Below are 23,439 nucleotides of genomic sequence, written 5' to 3'. Positions count from 1 at the left end.
GTGTGGGTTTCTTCAAAAGGGCAATAGAATCTGCATCTCATTACCTGTTGATGCCCGCCGAACATGCACACACACTTCAAACACACACACGTGGTATGCTCAGCAGAATTGAGTGGGCTCTGGGAAATCAATTAAACTGATCGGGATATTTAATGTCCCTTTCTTGCAGGCCAAGTTCTGCAAAAAAAAAAAGAAAAAGAAAAAGAAATTTTGTGTTAAGAAAAAAAAAAGAAGCTTCGACCAGCTGTGGATGTAAAGCCGACTCTCTTCTTCCCTTCGGCCCCTCCTCTACCCATGCAAGCCATGCAGTGACAGGTAGATTAAGGGGTGTGATAGATGCCCCCCTCTCTGTGGCTCCCTCCTCTCCACCACCCCCCTTTTCCCTCCCCTCCATCCATCATGGCGGCTGGTGTAATTGCGGCTGCGTGGGGCTGGCAGAGGGAGCTTCCATCCATCTCCTTAACAACAAACAGTCACGAGGACGGATGGCGCTGCTCTCCCCAGTTAATCTCCATCTATAAGGGGGTAGGGTGGGGACCAGGGGTGGGGGGTGGAGGTGGTGGAGGAGAAGGAGGGGAAGAATGGAAGAGAAGAAAATAACTGAAGGGAATAAAGGTGGTTTTGGCCTTTAAAGACAAAAAATATGGCAAAGCAGAAGGCAGAGGGAACCAGGGAATGGAAATATGGTAAGATGGCAGCGGGGACATGAAGGATGATGAATGACACGGGTTGAGGGGACTGAGAGAAACTGGGGGGAAAGTTTGCAAACAGGCTGCAGGAGCAGGTCGATAAGGGCGGATTTGCTTGGCCAGCATGCCAGAAGAAAACCGGAGAGAGATGGAGGAACACGGGCAAGGAGGGAGGGAGGGAGGGTAAAATTTTATGTCCACACAGCCAGACAAAAAAGAAACTAGATAGGCATGTACTCATAAAAATGCACTCTGCACCCCACTTTTACCTCTCTCTTGTTCCTTTCCTCATCCCCTCATTCTCAAAGCAGGCGGCAAAGGCTTACGGTTGTCTGATGTTTTGGGTGGTTCAGTGTGGTTGCCAGAGGTCATGGCAGCCATATTTTCTTAATGGTGGAGTCACTGAAGTCAACAAGGCTGGGTGGCCTTCTCGAGTCGAGTAAAACTAGAGTTTTGTTGCGAAATGGGGCAGCAGCAACAGCAGCAGTTGCTGGAGGTGGCTGATTTTCACCTTGCAGATGATGAAAAGGATGGACTGGAATTTTAAAAGTGTCAACAGCTGGCAATGTCACATTTGTTTTTGCAGCAGCAGCTGCATTTAGCTGAGAACAGGAAGAGGAAAGTGGGAGGAAATTCTGCTGGGAACTTGATGAGTTTACAGACAAACCCTCTTTCTATTTTTCCTGTGTCACACAAGAAGAACATAAAGACACATGCGCTCTCACATTCAAACAGTTCCACACACAACTCTGCCTGTTGTTTTCTGTTTTCTAGCCCTGGGCATCGCCTGCAGTGAGGCCCAGATTAGAAGAGCACCACCTTGACAGTAACCCTCCAGCACGCAAGCAAACAAGCAAGCGAGCACACACATTTACATACACACAAACACGTATATGCATTCCTGGGTCTACTGCAAGCACGTGCACCCAACAGGCCTTGTGCAGTGGAGAGAGCGCCTGAGCCTTGACAGGGAATGACAAATAACTGCAGCAGCCCTGACATGGCGAATGGTCCCACAGTGAACCTGCCTGACTGATTTTCAGCTCTTTGGTGTAGAGAGCGAGCCCGTTCTTTACACAAGGTCCCCAACAACACAAGGCCAACACGTAAAGCTGAATTAACCTGGGAGTCAGACAAGAAGCCAATACTACGTTTTTATCAGCCACCGCACATGCAGTCGCACTGTCTGCCAAACACGGACTGAATTACTGCACAAGTGATAGCATGTGACCTCATGTTCAGACTGGGTTTTAAATAATTATGCTGAAAATGTACACTCATCCAAACACCTTGTTATAAGAAGAACAAGGTGGGGATCCTCTAAAGGCAGCAAAAGGAATTCTAGTTTATGGTATACGAGTAAGGCTTCTGTTTTGTTGACACGCATGTATAGAAAAGCTTTTGCATAAAGATTAATATTGCTTTAATCTGATCTATGAAAAGTCTTTAATCATGTCATGATTGTCAGGAATGGAAAAACTAACAAAGTAGCGATAGTAAGTCATCTATTTTAAATTAAGAAATGATTAAGCACAAACCCCACAGAGACTTTTGTGCACATTTGGAAGAGGTTGTGTAAACAACCCAGTGAATCGCACATTTAGTAGGTGAAAAAAATTAAATTAAATCTTATTTATATAGAACGAAATCACAACAACAGTCACTTCAGGGCGCTTTATATTTTAAGGTAAAGACCCCACAATCTTACAGAGAAAACCCCGACAATCAGATGATCCCTTATGCACACTTGGTGACAGTGGGGAGGAAAAACTCCCTTTTAAAAGGAAGAAACCTCCAGCAGAACCAGGTTCAGGGAGGGGCGGCCACCTGCTTCAACCGGTTTGCGGTAAGGGGAGAGACACAGGACAATCTATTCGACATAGTAGAGGTGGTGCAACTTTTGTTGTTGTTTTATCAAGCTGATAAAGCAACAATATAGCAAAGATAGAATCCTAACTACAAGAGCTAATTTACTGTTTCAATGTTGTAAACTTGTTTCACGATGTGTTGTTTGAACGCACACATTTTCAAGTCTTTATATTAACAAACCCACTTTATAATATCTATAAGTATTTATTTTTATTATTATTAATAATATTATTAATTATTCCAACATGATTATCAACTGCATATTGGCTCATGGTTAGTAATTACAATGCACTTTCTAAGGCTTTTTCAGGACACACACATATTCATCAACTCAATAACACACTATAAATACAAGTGCTAAAAACTCTTGATAAATAGTGGGACATTACACTGTAGAAAACATGAATTTTACTGCTAACAAGCAAACAAGTAATCATTAATAATGCATACTTGTGAGTAGCAAGGGGGTAATTTATGTTAATGCCATCAATTTAGGGTTTATGTCTAAACTGATAGTTAATTGAATAGCTGATAATAGACAGTAAGGATAGCATTCAATTACACTTACACTACATATAATATTTATAAATACCATATTATGTATTTGTTAATGATTGAACGTTATTTCATTACTGAGCAGTGAGCCTGTCCTCACTGGTCAAAGGATGTCAGATACTGCTGCTTGCATTGTATTTCAGCCTAAATCACGATCTTTTTCTCAACCTAATCAAGACTAAACATAACCAAACAGATGGCAGCGTAAACACAAAGCAGAAATAAGAAAAAATAACAGTGACTGAAGGAGGTCAATGAGCCACAGACTTCATGTTTGGAGTCTTATGATTCCACTCTACCTGCTGTCTTACACATTTTTTAACAAAAGCATTTTTAATATAAGTTTACTTTACAAATTATGTTCACTCCACAGTCTTTATGAATCATTTATAGAGTTTGATAAGCAGTAGTTGTGAACTTACAATACCTATTTATATGATGTTCAATTATTAAATAATTACCAAGTATTACCAACTATTATTTCACGGTTTGGAAACAATAAATACCTGTTAGAGAGAGGTTAAATTAACATTTAATGTGCCATTTATTAATTGATATCAGAATATTTAATCTAATATTCTGTAGTTAGTAGTGTTAAATTAAGTCTGTCTGTTTCTGAAAATTTAAAGAGACCTCCTTCCAATAACTAGTTTTTCACTTATTAAGCAATAACTAGGACGTTATAAGGAGAAAAGTCTTACTAACTTACAATCTGGTTGTGCAGAACAAGGGAAGTGTTGTATAATGACTAATGAAGAGCTAATAAACCACTAATGAATGTTGATAAGCCACCAGCTGAAGGTGAATATAAATGCTACCCTGCAGTTTGCTCTGTGAGTTATTTTGGGGCATCTCTGTGTGCCTCCCTGAGAACATTCAGATCAGCCGTGTTACCCGTTAGCACAAACTTAATAACATATGTTGTGTTAAAACGTGTTGTTATGCTGTGAGTGAAAGGAGGTGTTACAGCTGTGATAAAAGTGATGGGTCGTTTAAGTGTTTGTGATGTAAATGGCTGTTATCTGTGTTTAGATAAACAGCCTGTTGGATAAAGTGCGAAGATTTGTGGTCCAATTCAGGCAAATGATTGAGAAAAATCCGGATCAAGATCTGATCAAGAAATCAATAACTTTTGATGTTCGTGTATGTCGTCAGCCATCCGGGTCACTGTAGTCTTAAGGGCTTGAAAAAAAAAACTTTTAAAAAATTAACTGATGTTAATTCAGTAGGCTATTTGTGTTGTGGAAAGGGTTCGAGGAAAATCTAAAGCCCTGCGAAGATGAATCCATCAGATGTTACACGCTTCGGTGTTAATCCTTTCATTTAACCTGTTAAAGAGAAAACAAGCTTTGGATCGCCTTTTCCAGCCCATTGACATGGCATCGTGGCTCAGTGTAGGAGGGGGCCCGAGCTCTGTGATCACCCCCGTAGGAAAGCAGCACCCTGCGGAGTTGAAAGCCCTCCCCGGCTGCAGGGACGACGCGGGGCCCTCGCAGGCGGCCCTACGGCCAAACACCGTGCCGCCCACAGAGCCGCCTGCCCCGGCCTCCTGATCCCCGCCAAGCCGCTGCTGATTGAAAAGCCGCCGCCTGTTGGCCCCTCACAGCAGGGCCCGGGGGGAAAAGAACGTTTTGGATAATTATCATGTTACTTAGATGTCATTTACAACACAAGACGGTGAGTTTAGCTATGCCACTAACATCTGAAAGGTTCCCCCCCTCTCTCTTCTTCTCTCTTTCTGGTTAAAATGAAAGTTACGCGTAATGGTTTTATTTTCGGAAGTCTTTCAATCAACAACAACTATTAAGAAAGAGGGCCAAAGGGTGGCATTTGATTTGGGTCAAAAGGCTGCCCTTGAATGGACGTCAACAAAAACAGCAAAACACTGTGAGCCTGTAAATGTCATGAGCACGCTCCAAACTTATTTATGAGGCTACAGGAGGGACAGCTTCACCGAGACCAACTTTAATCCTATAATTAGTGAAGATGAACTCCGCCGAAGGCAAACCAGCGTTATTTTTCTACAGCTTTCTCTTTCTAATTCAAGTCCTAATTGTTGCACATGTGATTAAAGTGCCCATATTTCAGAGGGAGACCGTTTTTAATGAAATGTCTTTGTTGTGTGTGTGTGTGAAGGTGATCACACACCTTCAAAGTGTCTGAATTTTCATAGATTCTCTTAAACAGTGTGAGCTATCGCTATTCTTCTCCCCAGTTATCCCGAGATGATAACCGCGCAGCTGCAGGGGGAGGATGGAGGGGTGGAGGAGTGAAATCAGCGCGGAGATAAAAACAAAAAAGCGATCGAGGGGGTCTGCGTCTTCTTCTTCTTCTCTGGCGTTTGTGTGTGTGATAAGGATAAGGAGGAGGGGGAAAGAAGGAAAGGGAGGAGGAGGAGGAGGGATGAGGGGGGGCGTGGGTGGGGGGGGCAAGAGACCCCGTCGTGTTTTGACCCTCCGAAACCTCCCCGCACACCGCCACCATCACCATCACCACCACTCCACCTCCTCCTTCTCTGCACCTCCTCCTCCTCCTCCTTCTCTCCTCTGGAGGCTGAAAACACCATTGCTCATTCCCAGCCGTGACATTTTCCAGCTTGTCGCCGTATGCTGAGCGGACAGCCAAACGCGAGGAGCCAGGAAAGAAAGAAGAAGAAGAAAAAAACTGGGGGGAAAGGAGGGACGCTGTCTGTGAGTCCGTCTTCCACAGCACCGAGCATCCCGACGCTCTGCGATCCGGAGCGAGACGCGCACCAGGCGGAGGCGAGGCGCTGCAGGAAGCCGCCGCTCCCTTTCACACCGGGGGATTGTGGACTACACCGGACACGGCCCGAGCAGGACAGGATACGGCGAGCGTTTACGTCTCGGTGGGACATTTTACACCATTTATTTGAGCCTCGCATTACTCCTCCTCATCCGGCAATAGCGTTTAATGGGCTGCTGGGATTATTATAGCGTTTATTAGCTATTATCTTACTATAAAGCATTAGGTCCTCCATAGAATATCACCCGGCCATAAAACCTCCAGTCCCGTCGTTATGTTGTTATATAAAGCACGATGGACTCGGAGTAAACACACACACACACACACACACACAAGGAGCAGGTCCTAAGTGTTTATATCCAATACCTCACGCTGTTGTTGAATCCAATTGGCTGTTCTTACAATTACAACTTAATTCACAATAAATATAAAAACAAATGCACTTTTATTTCCAGGACCCCGGAAGGCAGAGGAAGGGAGCAAAGCACGCTGCGCTAGCCGAGCAGCGCATCATCATCCCCGGTGTAGGACTGGCTGTCGGGTCGCATGGAGAAGAGGGTAGGGCTGCTCATTTTTTTTCTTTTTTTTTCCTTTTTTTTAATGAGTGAGGCAGACAAGAGCCTGTCTCGGCTAACATCGTTTTATCACTACAGAGAAGTAATTAGAAAACAGTCACAAAGGGAGCACATGGTAGGAAATCCTCTTTTCTTGCAGGGCACATATAAAAAAAGAAAAAATCAAGGCCCAGTGAAAGGAGAGCAGTGGATGTTTAGTAGGGGAAAGGACAGAACATTAATATCATTTCATGCTATAAAAACTCATCATAAAATATTCTGCATATAGCAGCTAAATGCTTACTTATAATCAATTTGATATTGATTCAAAGAACTTTTTGGCCCACCACTTTTAATCAACCATAATCTATTTCACGAGTTAAAATTCGGTTTAGTTTAGTTTATACAATGCATAACTTGCAGTGTGGGGACCATAAAAGAATGTCATTTTTTATTGCGTATAGCCTAATGTCAGATAGGTTTAGAGTGGAGGTCATTAAGAGGCAGAGGAGAAGAGATGCAGCTCTGCAACTCGGTAAGTAGGTCAGTTTTTTTTGCTACAGTGATTCAGAGGCTTGGTGGTGGTGGTGGTGGAGGAGAAATAGGCTGACGGGCAGCAGGCGGACAGAGACCTCTGAATGGAGGAAAGCAAGTGTAGATATTCAGTGTGTATACAGAAAATCACTGCCGTGTGAAAACAGCGCAGACAGCGAGAGCAGCAGGGACCAAACATGGACAACCACGTGTACCGGGAACTGCTTGCACACAGAGCCCATATAAAGAAACTGAAAGATTTTCAGATCGCAGAATGGATACTTGCTGTATGGTTCATTTGTATATTGAGAGACAGAAGATTTTCACTGCTCCATTTAACGTTAAATGTTTTTATTCGGGTTCGTACAGTAGTAACGCAGATTAAAAGAGAAAAGTTAAAAATTAAAATTAAACAATCAATTCAAATGGAAATCGGTGCTTTAACGTGTCTCTGCGAAAAACACGCCTATATTGTGGCGCTCCAGTCTATAACCTGCAACAGGTACGGGTAGTTTACCCTCAGAAGAAATATGTAGATTTCGTTTTGGAAAGCTGTAGATAATCATTTCCATATCTTAGGCAAATTTAATATTTAATAGAATTTTTAAACAGTGTATTATAGAAATATATGCTAAATCTATGTTCTTTCCTTGTGGAGGGTATCGCCCGCTGCTTGCGCTTTGCGATTTTTAAGGTTTATTGATTTTAGAAGAGCGTGGAAAATCTGAAGTTTAGCACAAAATTATCAAAAATATCCACACTTGGTTATTTTCCAGTAAAATGAAAACAGGCTTGTACTTTTAAGCCCATAGTTTAAATTGCGTGTTTCTTGTTTTAAAACACAGTTTTTAAATTTCAGTTTGAAAGAATTGATATTTACAGTTAAATTATTCTCCGCTGATAGAACATTAGCTTCTTTTGCTCAGCTTTACTTTCACATACTGTCTGACATTTATGAAACACAGCATCTGCTCCAGGTTTCCTCTTTTAGAAAACTTTGCGTTACTGTGGCGCATATGACCATAGTCAGACAGCTCAAAGTCTCCTGTTAGGCCAGCTATAACTTTTTTTTTAATATAATGAAAATGTTGTTCTGCCATCTGAATCCTGTTTACCGGCTCCGTGACTTTTTTGAAAAAAAGGGAACATTCGCGGAATTTGTCATCTCGACTTGTTCGCTTTGATCCGCCTTGACGCACGGAAACTCGATAGGGGCCGTGCGTAAAGAGAGACGCGCAATCCGATAGCGGTGATTGTGTTAATAGCCAGCCTCCATAAAAACTAGAAGGTGTCCGGGGACAGGGCCTCAGAGCAGGTGCTTTCTGTGATCCCGGTGACCATATGGGAGGCTGAAATGCAACAATTTGATAAGGCGTTTAGGACAGTGGTTCCCAAAGTGGGGTCCGGAGACCTCCAAAGGGGTCCTAAAGAGGGGTTTTCATGGAAGGCATGTGCATGCGTGTAAAGAGGAATGATTTAATTTCTGTTTCATTATTTTATGTAATTCCCAGAGGTTAACATTGAGGGAGAATAATTGCTTTTATACCAGGTTTCACTGTCTCACCACTTGCAGGTTATCTGCCTTTGCACTCTACAAATAAACATCACTGATGATCTGGAAGTGGACACTTCTGAGTAAAATAAATATAAAAATAATGTGGTTAATCAGAAACCTTTATTTGGAAACAGTCTGCGCAGTAAAAACCAGCCTAAGCGCATCATAACATTAATGACTGGGTTAAAATAACACTGAAGTTAAAGGTGTCCATGCTGGGGTCACTTGTCCCATGCAGTCTGATCCCAGTGGCCCTTTGGGAGTGTAACAGGAGTCCCAGAAGCAGATCTTCTGACCTGAGCAACATCACCTTAGAGACTGAGTTTCAATAACTCAATAAAACTCACACAGAGACAGAGAGAGATGGGGGAACCAGGGAGTCAGACATGTGTATTCATGACACGTATTTTGAGGGCTGCTGAGTGCACGATTGTCTCTGTGCATGTGTGAGTCATTGCGTCTGCAACATATGTCTGTGTATGATTCCCTCTGCAAGTGGGCCTCAGTGAGGCTGTCACACAGCAAATCATGAGAGATGTCTGCACAGCTACTGTCTTGTCTGAGTAATGCAACCAGGATACTGTATTAGCAGCTACAGGCTTGCTGTCTTTCTTCAAAGATGACATCGCCTTCTTTTGTTATCTCCTCCTCTTCTTCTAAGCTCACAGAAAGTAAACTTTTCAAGTAGTGAGGATAACTGCTTTGCAGCTCTGCTGCTGCTGCTTCTGTTTGGCTTTCATGAGTGTTTTAGGATCCTGGCATTGCTAGAATTTCCTTAAGTATCTCATCTTTCTGCTAAAGTGGAAAAAAAAGCAATTTTTCATAATTAAAGTGCATCTTTCCTCCTCAGATGATCCAGGCCATTTTTCTCATGAATGTGTGTAAATAAATTACATCAAACTGCAGTGACACTGGTTCGACAGTTAGTTTCAGATTAGCTAGGATTACTAGTTGTAATAGCACTAACACACATACTCAAACTTACAATATCAATATGCGGTCATTTTCCATTTATATAAATGACAGCACAAACAGAAGCATGCAGATATAAACCCACATCAGGTCTAGTAACTGTAACTGTATATTAGACCGTTCCACTAACAGCCCGACCACATAATAAAATCCCAGTGTGATTTGATGTCAGACAGCCACAGATGTCCAACGTGTCTCATGTTTTCTGTCTTTTCATCTAATTGTGTTTCAGTATGAAGAGCTGGTGCACTACTCAGGGTCAGAGGGCATGTCGGTGGGGGGGTACGGGGACGAAGTCCGGGGGCTTCCTCCCCCGCAGTACGGACCCACCATCCCCGACTCCCTCAAACACCACAAGGACCAGATCTACGGGTAAGCATGTGTCAAAAAATGATTTAGTAGCCTTCCAGTGGGTAGAAAAATTTTAAGTACATGCACACTCTTATCAGATTAACATAAAGTATATGTTTGTGCTGAATATGAAAATACACATGGAGTGTTTATAGCTGTGTGCAACATAAATACTGCGGTTTAAAGTTTCTCTTAACACATGAATGTCAACTGTGACTGTGTTTATGTATAGTTTGTTAACTGTGTGTGTGTGTGTGTGTGTGTGTGTGTGTGTGTGTGTGTGTACAGTCACCCACTGTTTCCACTGCTGGCCTTAGTGTTTGAGAAGTGTGAGCTGGCCACCTGCTCCCCTCGAGACTCCACCTCCCTGTCAGCAACCTCCCACCTCCCTGGCATGACCAATCACAGCGACGTCTGCTCCTCCGAATCCTTCAACGATGACATCGCCGCCTTCGCAAAGCAGGTGAGCAGTGACTGTGAGGCCCAATCAGAGAACCAGGTCTCAGCTGATGTTGTTTGCTTTCAGATTTTTTTAATACTGGGTCGACTTTGTGTTGCAGATTCGGTCAGAGAAACCCATTTTTTCTTCCAATCCCGAGCTGGACAATTTGGTATGATGCACTAACTAATTTCACACTTAACTCAGATTTCACATATTGCATTGTGGGATATGTTTTCATAACTAAAGTGCATCTTTCCTCCTCAGATGATCCAGGCCATACAGGTTCTTCGCTTTCATTTACTGGAGTTAGAGAAGGTTGGTGAGACTGGATGTTGTTGATGTTATCTTTGTTTAGCATCATATTTCTTTTTTATTAAACTAAACAAGAAAGGCAATAAGTCTGTAAAAGGCTTATTGTTATAGTTATAATTTCTTTAAATTTGAAATATGTGCACCTGTCCTTTAATCTGTTGGTAGGCTTAAAGCTTAAAGCTCATTATTAGGTATTATTAGTATTAATTATTAAGTAAAAATCTGTAAAAAAAACAAAACCCCAAAACAATCTTTTTCCCAAGGTGCACGACCTGTGTGATAATTTCTGCCATCGCTACATCACCTGTCTGAAGGGCAAAATGCCCACAGACCTTGTGCTGGATGAGCGAGAGGGTGGGTCCAAGTCTGACATGGAGGATTTCACCGGGTCCTGTACCAGTCTGTCGGAGCAGGTGAGACGTTGGATGTTGATCGGCATGCTTATCACACATCCATCTGTGTCCACTGAGAATCCAGAGTAGTGCCCCTAGTGTTTCTCAATTCCCTTTTATTCCTCCTGTACTGGGAATTCCTCATCTCACCTCTGTCCTCCATCTTTCCCTGTGCCTGCAGAATGCATCGTGGTTACGAGAGCCAGATGAATGTGCCACTACTCCTCTGGGAACGCCAGGCACCTGTGGCCTACCTTCACACAGCACAGCAGACACCTGTAGTGATGCAGGTACACATACACTAGCACAGATCTTAGCTGCACAATTATAATAGCCAAAAGAAGTCGCAGCTATGATATATCTAAAAGCATCAGGAAATTAAATTTAACTCTTTCCCCAATCTCTGTACCCTCAATGATGTGTTTCTCAATATATATCTATAAAGACTTAGTTTGATGGCCATAAGAGCAGGCTTCAGGTTTTTCTGAGGGTAGTCCTAATAAACTGTATAGGGAGAGGTCATTCTCACTAACGTCTGATGCACAGCCAGTCCTTTTGTGCTGGAAGCATGCCTGAAACATGACAGAAACCACTCAGTTTAGAGAAGAGAAATAAGGGTGTTACCTGGCAGGTGTCCACAGGGTTAAAGAGTCAGAGTACAGAAAAGACAGGCAGATAGAGTGGAAAGTAAAAGAATCAGTCTGCGCAGAGCAGAGGACAATTTGTGCGTGAGACATGATCATATGTGTATTATTTACATGACATCAATAGTTAATGATGAACAGAGCTACTGTGTGCACCAGAAAACACTGCAGTGAGGAAGCAGACACAGGGAAAGCAGGTTACACATTCACTGTGTATAGTAAGAATATAAATAACTGTGTGTTAAAACAAGCCAGTATTATCATAACTACTGGTAGCTGCATTGATAATCAATGAATCACTTCAGGCGTTTTTAAACAAAAATGAGAAACATTCTTCGCTTTCAGCTTCTTAAAGACAAATTACTGCCTTTCTCTGTCATTCACAATATTAAATATTTCAAGCTCGATAGAAAAAATAGTTTCAGTGCAATAACTGTAGAAAATTAACCATCTTTCAACCGTAAAATGAATGACATGCACAGCAGTTACACTAAACTGTAAAATAATAGTTATGGTGAGTTTGATTTGTGAAAGCAGAGTGTGGTTTTAAAGCTGACGCAGTTTGCCTGTCTCGGGTCAAACACATTTGCTTAGTGGGCTCGCGTGAGTTGGGACCTGATAGATGCTGGCAGTCATTTAGGATGATGATGATTCCATGGTCTCCCTGCAGGCGATGGTCTCGATGGAGGCGTGGCCTCTCCCAGCACAGGTGAGGAGGATGAGACGGACAGAGACAGGAGGAACAACAAGAAGAGGGGGATCTTCCCTAAAGTGGCCACAAATATCATGAGAGCTTGGCTCTTCCAGCACCTGTCGGTGGGTTGGCTTTTCATCTACCTTCCACATTAAAGTGAATTATTACTCTTGAAAATACTGAATTTAAACGGTAGTTAAGTCATCCTTCCACACTGGTAACCAAACAAAGGAAGTCTGCGCGCTGTAATTAGTGAAAGAGAGGATTTAGCATGGAACAAAACGTCTATGACAGGAATAGAAAGAGGGGTGAAGCCACTGTATAATGGAGGTCAATTAAATTAAATGAAAAATCTGGGATTAAGTCATTATGTGAATATGCTTGCTGCTGAATAATTGTGGAAGCGACAGAAATGGAGTGAGTAATTGTTGGTGAGCTGCTTGGATTGGTAATTAGCTACTAAATGAGGCAGGTCAAATGTTGCTTCACTTCAATTATTAAAACGTGTGTGTGAGTTAGAGAGAGATACTGAGATGGAAAGCGAGAGGGGCTGATGAGGGTGAAAATGGGAGTGCAGATGTTCGCTCAGACGGAAGGTCATCGATGTTCGAGCTGAGAGCTCACAGACGTCGCTTTATTCTAGATTCAGGCCTCGAGATGATTCTCAACAAAAGCTGAAAAGATCACAGCGCAGAGTCTGGAATGTTTGATTTCTCTAACCTGGGCCTCGTGTGTCCTCCTGCAGCATCCGTACCCATCTGAGGAACAGAAGAAGCAGCTGTCACAGGATACAGGACTGACCATCTTACAGGTCAACAACTGGTAAGTGTGCTCAACATCAGTTACATTTTTAGATGTGAAGCATAACCTTTACATTTTATGTTTCTTATGCCAAGATTTATTTTTATTGTGCATGTGACTAGTTTTGTGATTTGGTGCTATATGAACAGAACTGCGTTCCAGGGTTTAAACTTTGTCCAATAGTTACTCTCCTTTAGGCTCCGCCCCTCTGACGTTCATTGTTTCTTTAAAGTGTGGCAGGGAAAGGTTTTTTTTTCCTTTTTCTGTAGGTTAAACCAGAAGTTAGCATCACCTTTGTTTTCTCCGCACAAAGCAGATTCTTGTTCTTTAATTATCGTGTAAAATAAAAGCTCATGGCATGTCAGCAAATTAATCTCAATGAATGCACATCTCTTTTCTGATCTTTGCAGCATAAGTGCAATTGGAAAAACTAAAATGCAGGCATTATGGTATAAACAAAACCATCATCACCTGGGTTCAGCGTAATGACGTTAATTGGCCCATTGTTAGTCAGTAGTGCTATTTTTTGTCATTATGCAAATGTGTGGATGATTGAGCATGCATCCTGATTTCTAAAGCTTAAAGCTAGACCTTATTTCATCTTTCTAACCAAAGAGACCTGAATCCAAACGAGGGAACCAGAAGTGCAGAACTGCTATATCACTTCTGGGTTTTAGGACTTGTTTCTCTGGTGCTCTATTGATGGAGATTTAAGATCCTCCCTGCCAGCATGCCCTGTTTTTTAATGTTGTGTTGAAATTATGTTGCTGCTACTTTGCTTTGTGAACTTTTTTTGCAAGTTTTTATTCTACAAAGCCCAAAATATTTTTTTTAATCCAGTTAAAAAGTGCACACGAAAAAAATTGATTTGAAAATAGACATTTAATGTACTTTACTGGAGTGTGCCGTGTAACAGGAAGCATTTTTCCCAAGCTGCAGTGCCATGTAATTCACAAGCTCTGTGTTCGGAATAGTAAACCAATAATTAAATAATCAAATTATTTAGTGCTCACACCTTTCCTATACACTCTCTGAGCACACACACACACACACACACACACACACACACACACACACACACACACACACACACACATATGAACACGTTTCCTAATTGCTGATGAATAGTTCTCTCCATGCTTTGTTCCTCCAACTTTTAGACACATGCAAACATGAAACATGTGTTAAAGAGAATAGATTCTGTTCTTTCATAGCGTACATATTTTAACCTCCACTGCCGCAGGCACACTCACACTCACACACACACACACACACACACACACACACACACACACACACACACACACACAAATCCAATCAATGCAGATCAATCAATTATCACAGGGCTGATCGATACGTCCTTTGCCCTAACGCTGATTTACTCTGTCCTCTGAAAGGGTTAAGTGGTTGTAAAACGGAAAAGGTTAATAGTCTCCCGGTCAGCCTTTTTCTCCATTAACGGGTGTCTCTCTCTCTCTCTCTCTCTCTCTCTTACTATCTATCTATGTGAATGCTTCATACAGGTTCATCAATGCCAGGAGGAGAATAGTCCAGCCAATGATTGATCAGTCAAATCGCTCAGGTCGGTGTTTAGTCAGTCATTCAGCAAACCTAAATGTGTGCATATGAGTGTGTGTCTGTTGTGTATTTGTGTAAGAAGGCGTGTGTTGTCTCACAGGTCAGGGTGGTCCCTACAGCCCGGAGGGCGCGGCTCTCGGGGGCTACGGGCTTGACGGCCAGGCCCACCTCGGGCTTCGAACAGCAGGTACGGCAGAATTAAATACAGCTGAACTGCATTCGTCACTAGGAGCACAAACACTATAGTTTATTTTGACAGACACACACCGTTTGTGCTGCTGAAAATACTCATTAGCACACCAAATGTGGAGTTATCCATCTCTGAAAACACCCCCCAACAACTGCAGCGCCAAGCTGAATCTGGAAATCATTATGTTATTATATTATGATATATTATATCTTCAATAGGAGCCTTTGGTTTTGGAACTAAATTATGGAGGGAAGTTGAAATTATTAAGAAATGTTAGTTTTGGTCTTTTCAGTTTGCTGTAGAAGTTAGTATGAAGTATGAATCTATAGAAAATTACCAGCAACGCTGATTATGAAACTAAAATAAATGAAAATAAATAACATGGATTAGGTAAAATATTTATAAATATTAAATAAAATATAACTACCTGCATGGCTACAGTAATTAACGACCCACCAGTTCTTTTGTGTCATGTTAAAGGCTGTTTCTTTTTAATTTCTAGTTGAAGTAAAAGTTTTAAAGTTTGTGATTTTAATATTAACAAAAAGCTTTGCCCAGCACTAAACACCACTCTGAAATACCAAACCCCGTGTCCTAAAATAAAGTTGTTAAAAAACCTCTTAAAAGTCAACAGCAGTGTTCAAGGGACTGAAATACATGCTGTACAGCAGGGCAGTGTTTAAAACCTGCATAAGTTTGTTTCAAGTCTGACAGGGATGTTTCCTGATTTATAGAATATTGCAATGAATTATAATAATTATTTGTAGCTTTAATTAAAAGCTGTTACAAATTTCAAAGGATTCAGGTGCTTAAGAGGAACTAAACAGGCGAACCTGCACTGAATACCTGCGTCAGGTTCACATAGTTTCCAGTGCAAACCTATAATCCATTATTAATGTGAAAAGACTGATTTAAGACAGAAGGGAAGGGTCTTCTGTACTTCTGCATCTTGGAGGAACCTCATAAATATTCCACTTTCTTCTCGCACCAGGTCTCCAGGGAATGTCCTCCCTGCAGGGTGACTACCCCGGCGCTCTCCTGTCCCAACCAGGCTATCCTCCCCACCCAGGACCGTCCCTCCATTCTTATCCTGGCCCGCACCCTCACGCGGCCATGCTGCTCCACCCGCCGCCTCATGCACACCCCGCAGAGCCGCTGCTCACCCAAGGACTGGACATACACGCACATTAGTTGTGGGGGGAGCTGGGGTGTTTATGTGGTGTGTGTGTGTGTGTGAGAGAGAGAGAGAGAGAGAGAGAGAGGGAGAGAGAGAGAGAGGGGTAATTGCCGTTTGAATGTGTGTATATGTTTGGAGGGATATGTATGCGTGTGTGTGCGTGAGTGTGTGTGTGCGTGTGGCTGATTATGTGTAATGAAGGTACACTATTTAAAGAAAAAAAGACACATTTCTCCAAAAGTTTACATTCCCCACTGAAAGACACTGACCTCAATGTAGCTGTTCCACCCTAACACACATGCACACAAACACACACACTCACACAAGTGGATGTGACCCTTACACACATGCGTTAGTCTGGACCCACAGGTTTAAGCCATACCTCTTTCAGAGTAGAAGTGCTTCCTCTTCTTTAAATGACTCCACTGTGTCCTGTGGGTGAGACATATGCTTTAAACTACACTTCCCATCATGCCTGCTGAACCACAGGAAGACCCAGGGATTGGATCAGACACACCGATGAATACTCATCCCGGACTTTTTGCCACAGCACGGGGCTCGGGTCCTGTGAGCACGCCTTCTTCACTCCTCCCTGTCTTCCTACACATATTTGACTGTCAGAGACTGAGACACACACACACACACACTCCCCTTCACACACAAACTTTATTTAAAGCTTTGTTCTTTTGTTTTTTGTGTTGTTAGTTTTTTTGTTAGTTTTTTCTTATTCTATTTTTATATTTATGCACGCCACTCCAGGCGGCTGCAGCTTCACGTGAGTTTATTGAAATATTAGTGCTCTTCCTCAGCATGAAGCTAAACACTATGAATGACTTCCAGTCTGCCTCGCTATCGTACCACTGACCTCCTTAAGACGCCTGCAGGCGTCCGTTACCTTAGGATCTTTCCTATACACACGCACATACACACACATTGCAGTAAACACTACATTGAAAGCCATTGCAGCACACACACGCACGCACACACAAAGTCCTCTGTAAGCATTTCTATTACAGTGTTGTCTGTCACAGCAGTGTGTGAGGGGAGCTGCAGCCAAAGGACTCTTTAAACATTCGGCTCACTCTCCACTCTGCTTGGACTGCTGAAGTATTTCTGAATGATTATGATGATGAAGATGTTGATGGGAATACAGTTAAAGTATTAAAATCTTTTTTATAAAACTTGAGGGTTTTTTGTCTTAAGCCAGTAATATTATCACATGACATTTATTAGCAGGTTAAAATTAACTTTTGCAAGTGTTCCTTTATTTAAAAAAAAATCAATTTAGGCTTACACCGTGGCTTATCGTGTACTTCTACATGGTCGTAATGTCTGCATAAGCAAATTGTAAGAATCCTGATCAGAAAATTCATATTTGTCGTGAAGCAATGTGTTTCCCAGAAAAATTAGAAGACATCAGTTCAGTCAAGCCACCGTAGTCAAAAGAAGACGGTTATTTCCATCTGCAGTGATTCATATTCTGGCATGGATCTGTTCTGGGATCTCTCCACTCTTGAGGAGGGGAGAGCAACACATCGCTGAGCAATAACAACAGGCCTAACACTGATTAAGTCATGCAGCATGAAAGGAGAAGCAGGTATCGGGGAGTGGATTGCAAAGCATTGCATTACATTGGTTGAAAATCCCTCTCTGTAAGCAAATACTTAAGCAAATGGATACAACCACAGTACCATAAATGAAGCAGAAAGCACGCTAAAGAGCTACCAGCTGGACACATTGAAAGGTATCGATGATATGACATGATACTGATATCAGCTGATTTTCACCCCATTGTCTGTGAGTGTTCTCAACCTGGTCACCCCCTTAAAAATGATCTGGCACTCAAACCTACCGTGAAAGTGTTGTAAACTGCTTGTGTTTCTTAGATTTAAATGAGACAGTGGTTTAATCAAATGACCTTAAAATGAAATTCTTCAACTGTAAATAAAATAGTGTTGTTAAACTCCTTAAATTGAAGCTGGAAGCTCAAACTTCTAATGCTTTATGAATGCTCCATTTCACATCTACTGAGGTGATGTGAATAAAAAAACGGAGAAATGTGTGCATCTGGTTTTATTTGGCACATACACAAGCTTGTGCAAAAGCTGAGTGATAATACGTCTGATGTACATAAAGGATAACCCAGACGAATGTCAAATTATGAACTCAGCTTTGCATTGCATTTCTATCGTATGCTATAAAAAGCCATACATTCAGAGTGCAGGCTTTTTGATGAAAACACAGCCACTTATGAGTAAACACATGGCTCATTTTGCAGAAACAGTCATTTAAAAGTTTGGAGTTCCTTAAATGCATCTATTCTCCTCAACTATAAACCTTTTCTCTTATTGGTAGATATATACACATATGGCAATGGGACAGCAAAGCTAATGCAAAACAGCACCGAGAAATAAAAACAGCTCGTGAGATTTACAACAATCCGTTCCACTTAGAAAATGTGGAACTCCTGAGACATTCAAACATTCATAACAAACATCGCAGCCGCTCGCTTTTCTAAGAACCATTTTTTGAAAAATGGTGCGATCTTTCTCTATTTTCCACTCATAAGTCACGTCGGTGTCCTCTGACTATCTGTTTATCCGACGGAGGCCTCAGGCTGCAGCTGCAGTGATCTGTCACGCAGGCTGGATTATCACAGGGAGGAAAAAGGAGTCCGAATTCTTAAATGTTTTATAGCGCAGACAAGAGCTCACATTCTTCTTTCCTGTCTGTTTATGCCATATATTTAGAAATATCTCCAACAAGCACAAACACTTAAAACTTGAGCAGCCTTTCGCCTCAATTTCCCCCCTTAAAGCCTGGTAGTCACCAATCCTATTCATAACCTTCACCTCTCTTCTGCTTTAGGCCCCAAACATCCACACATAATTACACCGTTTGCTGCCTAACATCCACTCACAGCACCCAAAGGACACAACAAACACGTAATACCCCATCCTCGCCCTACCCCCATTTGGCCTGCAGGAGGATGGGGACTTGCAGGGGAGGTCAGAGGCCAGAGTTCAGACAGGGGTCAACAGGAAATGGTCGTTCTCCCTTAGCACGCAGGTCCTGACCTCAGCACTCCTCCACTTTTCGTTTCTCTTTGTCCCTTCACGCACTCGCTTCTCAGCCATGCTGGTCAGGACGGGCCCCTCACTTTTACTCTCTAATCCCCCCCCCCCCCACCCCCCCATGCAGCCCTGTTTGCCTGGTAATCCCTTTTTTTCACAACACTGTCATGCAAATAGTTCAGCAACTTTTGTTTCAGTATGATCTGTGAAAACGTACCATTATTTTTTATACTGGTTTTGAAACTGAGCTGTGCACCAAAGTAGATACTAAAGCCTACAGCAAACACACTGTCCATCACACTGTCACTGTTTAGTCAGACCAAAAGAAGGAGGGCACAAAAGTCAAAAGGGGATAACAGGAAGTTTTTCAATGAGACATTTTATATAATTTTATATAAATGTCTCTCCCTGGTGAAGCACAGAGTCTCTCCAGGGGATGTGGATAACCAGGGGAATGAATGAATGAATATGGTTTGTCTATGAAAAATAACATCTTGATGGTGCCGTATCTGACATTTAGCATATCACGGAGTGAAGGGCGTGGTTTTAAATATTTGAGAACCTCCAGCATCAACATGGGAAAAGATGAAGAAATGCAAAGAAATGTTTCCTTACCACTGAAGTTTAAGCCTGAGGCCTTTACATTCTCAATCCATATAACCTAAGTGTATAAACATGTATGTTTAAACAAGAAAGTCTGTAATATCAATATTCACTCCTCTGACCTTTGAAACAGCTGATTGGTTTTCAAATGGCACGCTGTTTTTATAATCTGTACAAAAAAAACCACACACATTATCATGAATTTTCCCCCTCAGCATCAGAAAATAATATTAATAATAATAACCAGAAATAATCACACCTGTCAGTGCACGGGACTTATTGACAGAAAATCTGCTGTAGCCCGTAGAGGTGTGTAGTTTGGCATTACAGTAGATTTGAGCCATACAGCGTCACAAATCAGATTTTTACTTTTATTTTCTTAATGCATTAAAGCTCACTTTGTGGGAAACATTTATTATTTATTTATTAAATTCACATAAGATCAAGCTATTCCGATTTTTATTGCAGCACTGGTGCAGTGTTGGCCCTTCATATACATATCACTACACTCCTTACATCTCCATCATTTCAGGACTCATCTTCTTGAATTTGACCATTCAGGTTATTGAAGCAAAATGAACACGTGTGGAAATGTGCACACCTGTGTGCATAAATGTGTGTGTGTGTGTGTGTGTGTGTGCATAAACATTGCACAGTTCCATTTTAATATAAAGTCTATGTGGTTGAGCAGGAGAGAGAGAAAGAGAGAGAGAGGAGGAGGAGGGTTACTGTGGTGGTCATTAATCATTCAATTACACACCTGTCAGAGTTCAGACAAGTAGGAGAGATGGGGAGGGGGAGGGAGAGACAGAGAGAGAGGGGTAGAGAAAGAGAAAGGAATGGAGGAATGCAGCGGGGGGGACTGAATGACAAGGAGGGAATGTAAAATCTCCACGAGGGTTAAAAAGAGAAAGAGGAGAAAGTTTTATTGTGGGCGTGTGAATGAGCTGTGACAGAGGAAAGCTGTTGTACGGTGATGGTCAGTCAGAGGCTGCAGTAAAGACAAAGGACCCTCACGCGCATCATAGAGGGACAAGAGACATGTGAGGACAAGGAAGAGCGCGGCAGTAAAGATGCTCTGCTGTTCAACGGGATCGCTTTGCTCAAAGTGAGACATTACAAGGTGCACTGTGGGAGTTATGAAAAGCAAAGGAGGGGGAAAGAAGTATATCTTTATTAATAATTCAATTCAATTTTATTTATACAGCACCAAATCGCAGCAACAGTCACCTTTATACTGCAAGGTAGACGGAGCAAATCCCAACAATCATATGACCCCCTATGAGCAAGCACTTTGGCAACAGTGGGAAGGAAAAACTCCCCTTTTGACAGGAAGGAACCTCCAGCAGAACCAGACTCAGGGAGGGGCGGCCATCTGCTGCGACCAGCTGGGGTAAGACGGTGAATGATTTTTATTTACTGTCTGCACTCCCTGTCTATGTAATGTATCACATTAAATCAACTTACTGTACTACTATCGTGTTAATATAGTGAAGAAAAACTACAATATTTAACTGAGTAACTGAGTTACTATGTAGTTGTGTTAAGTAATATATAATGCAGATATTTGAGGGAACATTAATAAATCAAACTTTGTTTTCCCATCCTTGTTTCTTTATATGTGAGCATGTGCGTGTGTGTGTGTGCGTGTGTGTGTGTGTGCGTGTGTGTGTGTGTGCGTGTGTGCGTGTGTGCGTGTGTGTGTGTGTGTGTGTGTGTGTGTGCGTGTGTGTGTGTGTGCGTGTTGCAGTTTCCGTGTTTAGCTGCAGTATCTCAAACGCCTCAGGCCACAGCCATCTGTGCCCCCTCCCACATCCCTGCCTTACGCTCTTCATTTCACACACACACACACACACACACACACACACACACACACACACACACACCACCACCACCACCACCACCTCTGCCACTGCCATATATCTAATTTATGGCAGTGGTGAGTGAGTTACACACACTCATGTATGCATAATATATCACATATGTGAAAGGACTATGTGTGGGAGAATGACACGTACTGGCCATGTATGGTTTGGACCACAACTCTATCTTCAGCACTTCTTAAAATATTGCCCGTGTGTACGTGTATGTATGCATGTGTGTGTGATATAGAGAATCACTACAAATGTGATTCAGTGTGTATCGCAGCATTTCTTGCTCTGTCCACCAACTATCACATATTGATAGTATGTGTAAAGAAAAAGTGTGTGTGTGTGTGTGTGTGTGTGTGTGTGTGTGTGTGTGTGTGTGTGTGTGTGTGTGTGTGTGGTGTGTGTGTGTAAAGGCCCAGCTGTTTCTGGGCTTGCCATCCACATGCAGGCAGAATGCCAGATGTCTCATTAGGCAAATTTGATTGGTTCGGTCATTTAGAATGCAGCGATGAGACGGTTCCATATGTGCATGTACATGGAGCTGTGTGTGTACATTTACATGAGAGGCCCTCTGCATAACTATTCACATGTGTACACACTCAATGTATGTGCATTTATTAAGTATTGTGGTAACATTTGAATTTACAAGCTGTTAATTATATTATAACAACAAAAATAGCAATGTAATAGCATAAATGTATCATGAATCATAGGAAAATGTACAAGAACAATAACTACAGACTGTAGATTAAATTACAATAATGAATTTAAATTCTACTTCAGTTCTTACAAGAATTCAACTGTCCTTTACACCTTTTTTTTTTTTTTTTTTGCTTTAGCTTTATTTTAGTTTTATTTATACAGCATCAATTCAAAGCACTTTATATTGTAAAGTTCCTACAATAACTGAAAGAAACCACAACCATCACATGACCCCCTATAAGCAAGCACTTGGCAACAGTGGGAAAGAAAAACTTCCTTTTAACAGGAACAAACCTGCGGGAGACTCAGGCTCAGGGAGGTGCAGCCATCAGCCGCAACCAGTTCGTGGTAAGGGGAACAAGAAGAGAGCAGAGGAAGACAGGATGAAAGGTAAGCTATGGGAGAAAAAGCCAGAGTTTAATAATAACTAATGATTAAATACAGAGTGGTGTATAAACATAGAAAGCAAAAGAAGATGAGCGAAGAAGAAATCATGGGAAACCCCTAGGAGCCGAGGCCTATTTATGACTCCTTTTATTTTAATTTTTAACTGTGCTATTTTTCCACTAAGTCTACTTTAAGTGAGATGCTTCAGCCTTAATTTTTAGTTTATTAATAGCCACTTCTTAAAGTCTTAACCAATTGACAACCCCGAAGACTAAAAAATAGCTGATGTACCAAAAACTAGATTTTTGAATGACCACTTGAGGGTGGCTCCAAAAATGAACCACAAACTGCCATGTGAAATGCCAAACTTTATACAGCAGATTTAACGTGCTTTCAGCTGTATTGGTTTCAGAAGTAGACTGTAGAGGCTCTAACTTACTTACTTAAAATTGTGCGATATTAGGCCTGTGGCCACTTCCTGACTGGGTTCACCTCAACTTATTTAAGTCAATAAAGTCTTTGCACTTTTCAGTGCAACAGTTTAACAAATGAATTGGCTTCAGTTTGCGTCACTGCTGTTACAAATTTGGTAAATTTGGTTCTAGTATCTTATGTGTATACGTCTTAGCACTCACGAGCAGTTTCTGTGTAATGCATTAATCCTGTCTATTGATGCACTTTGCAAACCAAGTTAGCATTAGCTGACAGCTTACCCCCCAACCCCCCGTGC

The 23,439-nt window shown here is 41.9% G+C and overlaps 1 protein-coding gene across 1 annotated transcript; it reads left to right on the top strand.

Annotated features, from left to right (window-relative positions):
* The first annotated feature begins 5,531 nt into the window (after window positions 1–5,531).
* Window positions 5,532–17,258, top strand: meis3 (myeloid ecotropic viral integration site 3). Its single transcript, XM_084951249.1, has 13 exons — window positions 5,532–5,979; window positions 6,332–6,434; window positions 9,724–9,863; window positions 10,131–10,305; window positions 10,403–10,453; window positions 10,549–10,599; window positions 10,860–11,009; window positions 11,170–11,278; window positions 12,303–12,448; window positions 13,072–13,148; window positions 14,651–14,709; window positions 14,806–14,892; window positions 15,887–17,258. The coding sequence occupies exons 2-13, from the start codon at window positions 6,423–6,425 to the stop codon at window positions 16,084–16,086; spliced, it is 1,257 nt and encodes a 418-aa protein (XP_084807375.1). The 5' UTR covers window positions 5,532–5,979; window positions 6,332–6,422; the 3' UTR covers window positions 16,087–17,258.
* Window positions 17,259–23,439: the final 6,181 nt, after the last annotated feature.

This window comes from Perissodus microlepis, chromosome 14 (assembly GCF_051167445.1).
Source record: "Perissodus microlepis isolate ML-2025 ecotype Zambia chromosome 14, ASM5116744v1, whole genome shotgun sequence".
In the NCBI taxonomy this organism is placed as follows: Eukaryota; Metazoa; Chordata; class Actinopteri; order Cichliformes; family Cichlidae; genus Perissodus; species Perissodus microlepis.
This window is presented reverse-complemented; position numbering and strand designations above follow the sequence as displayed.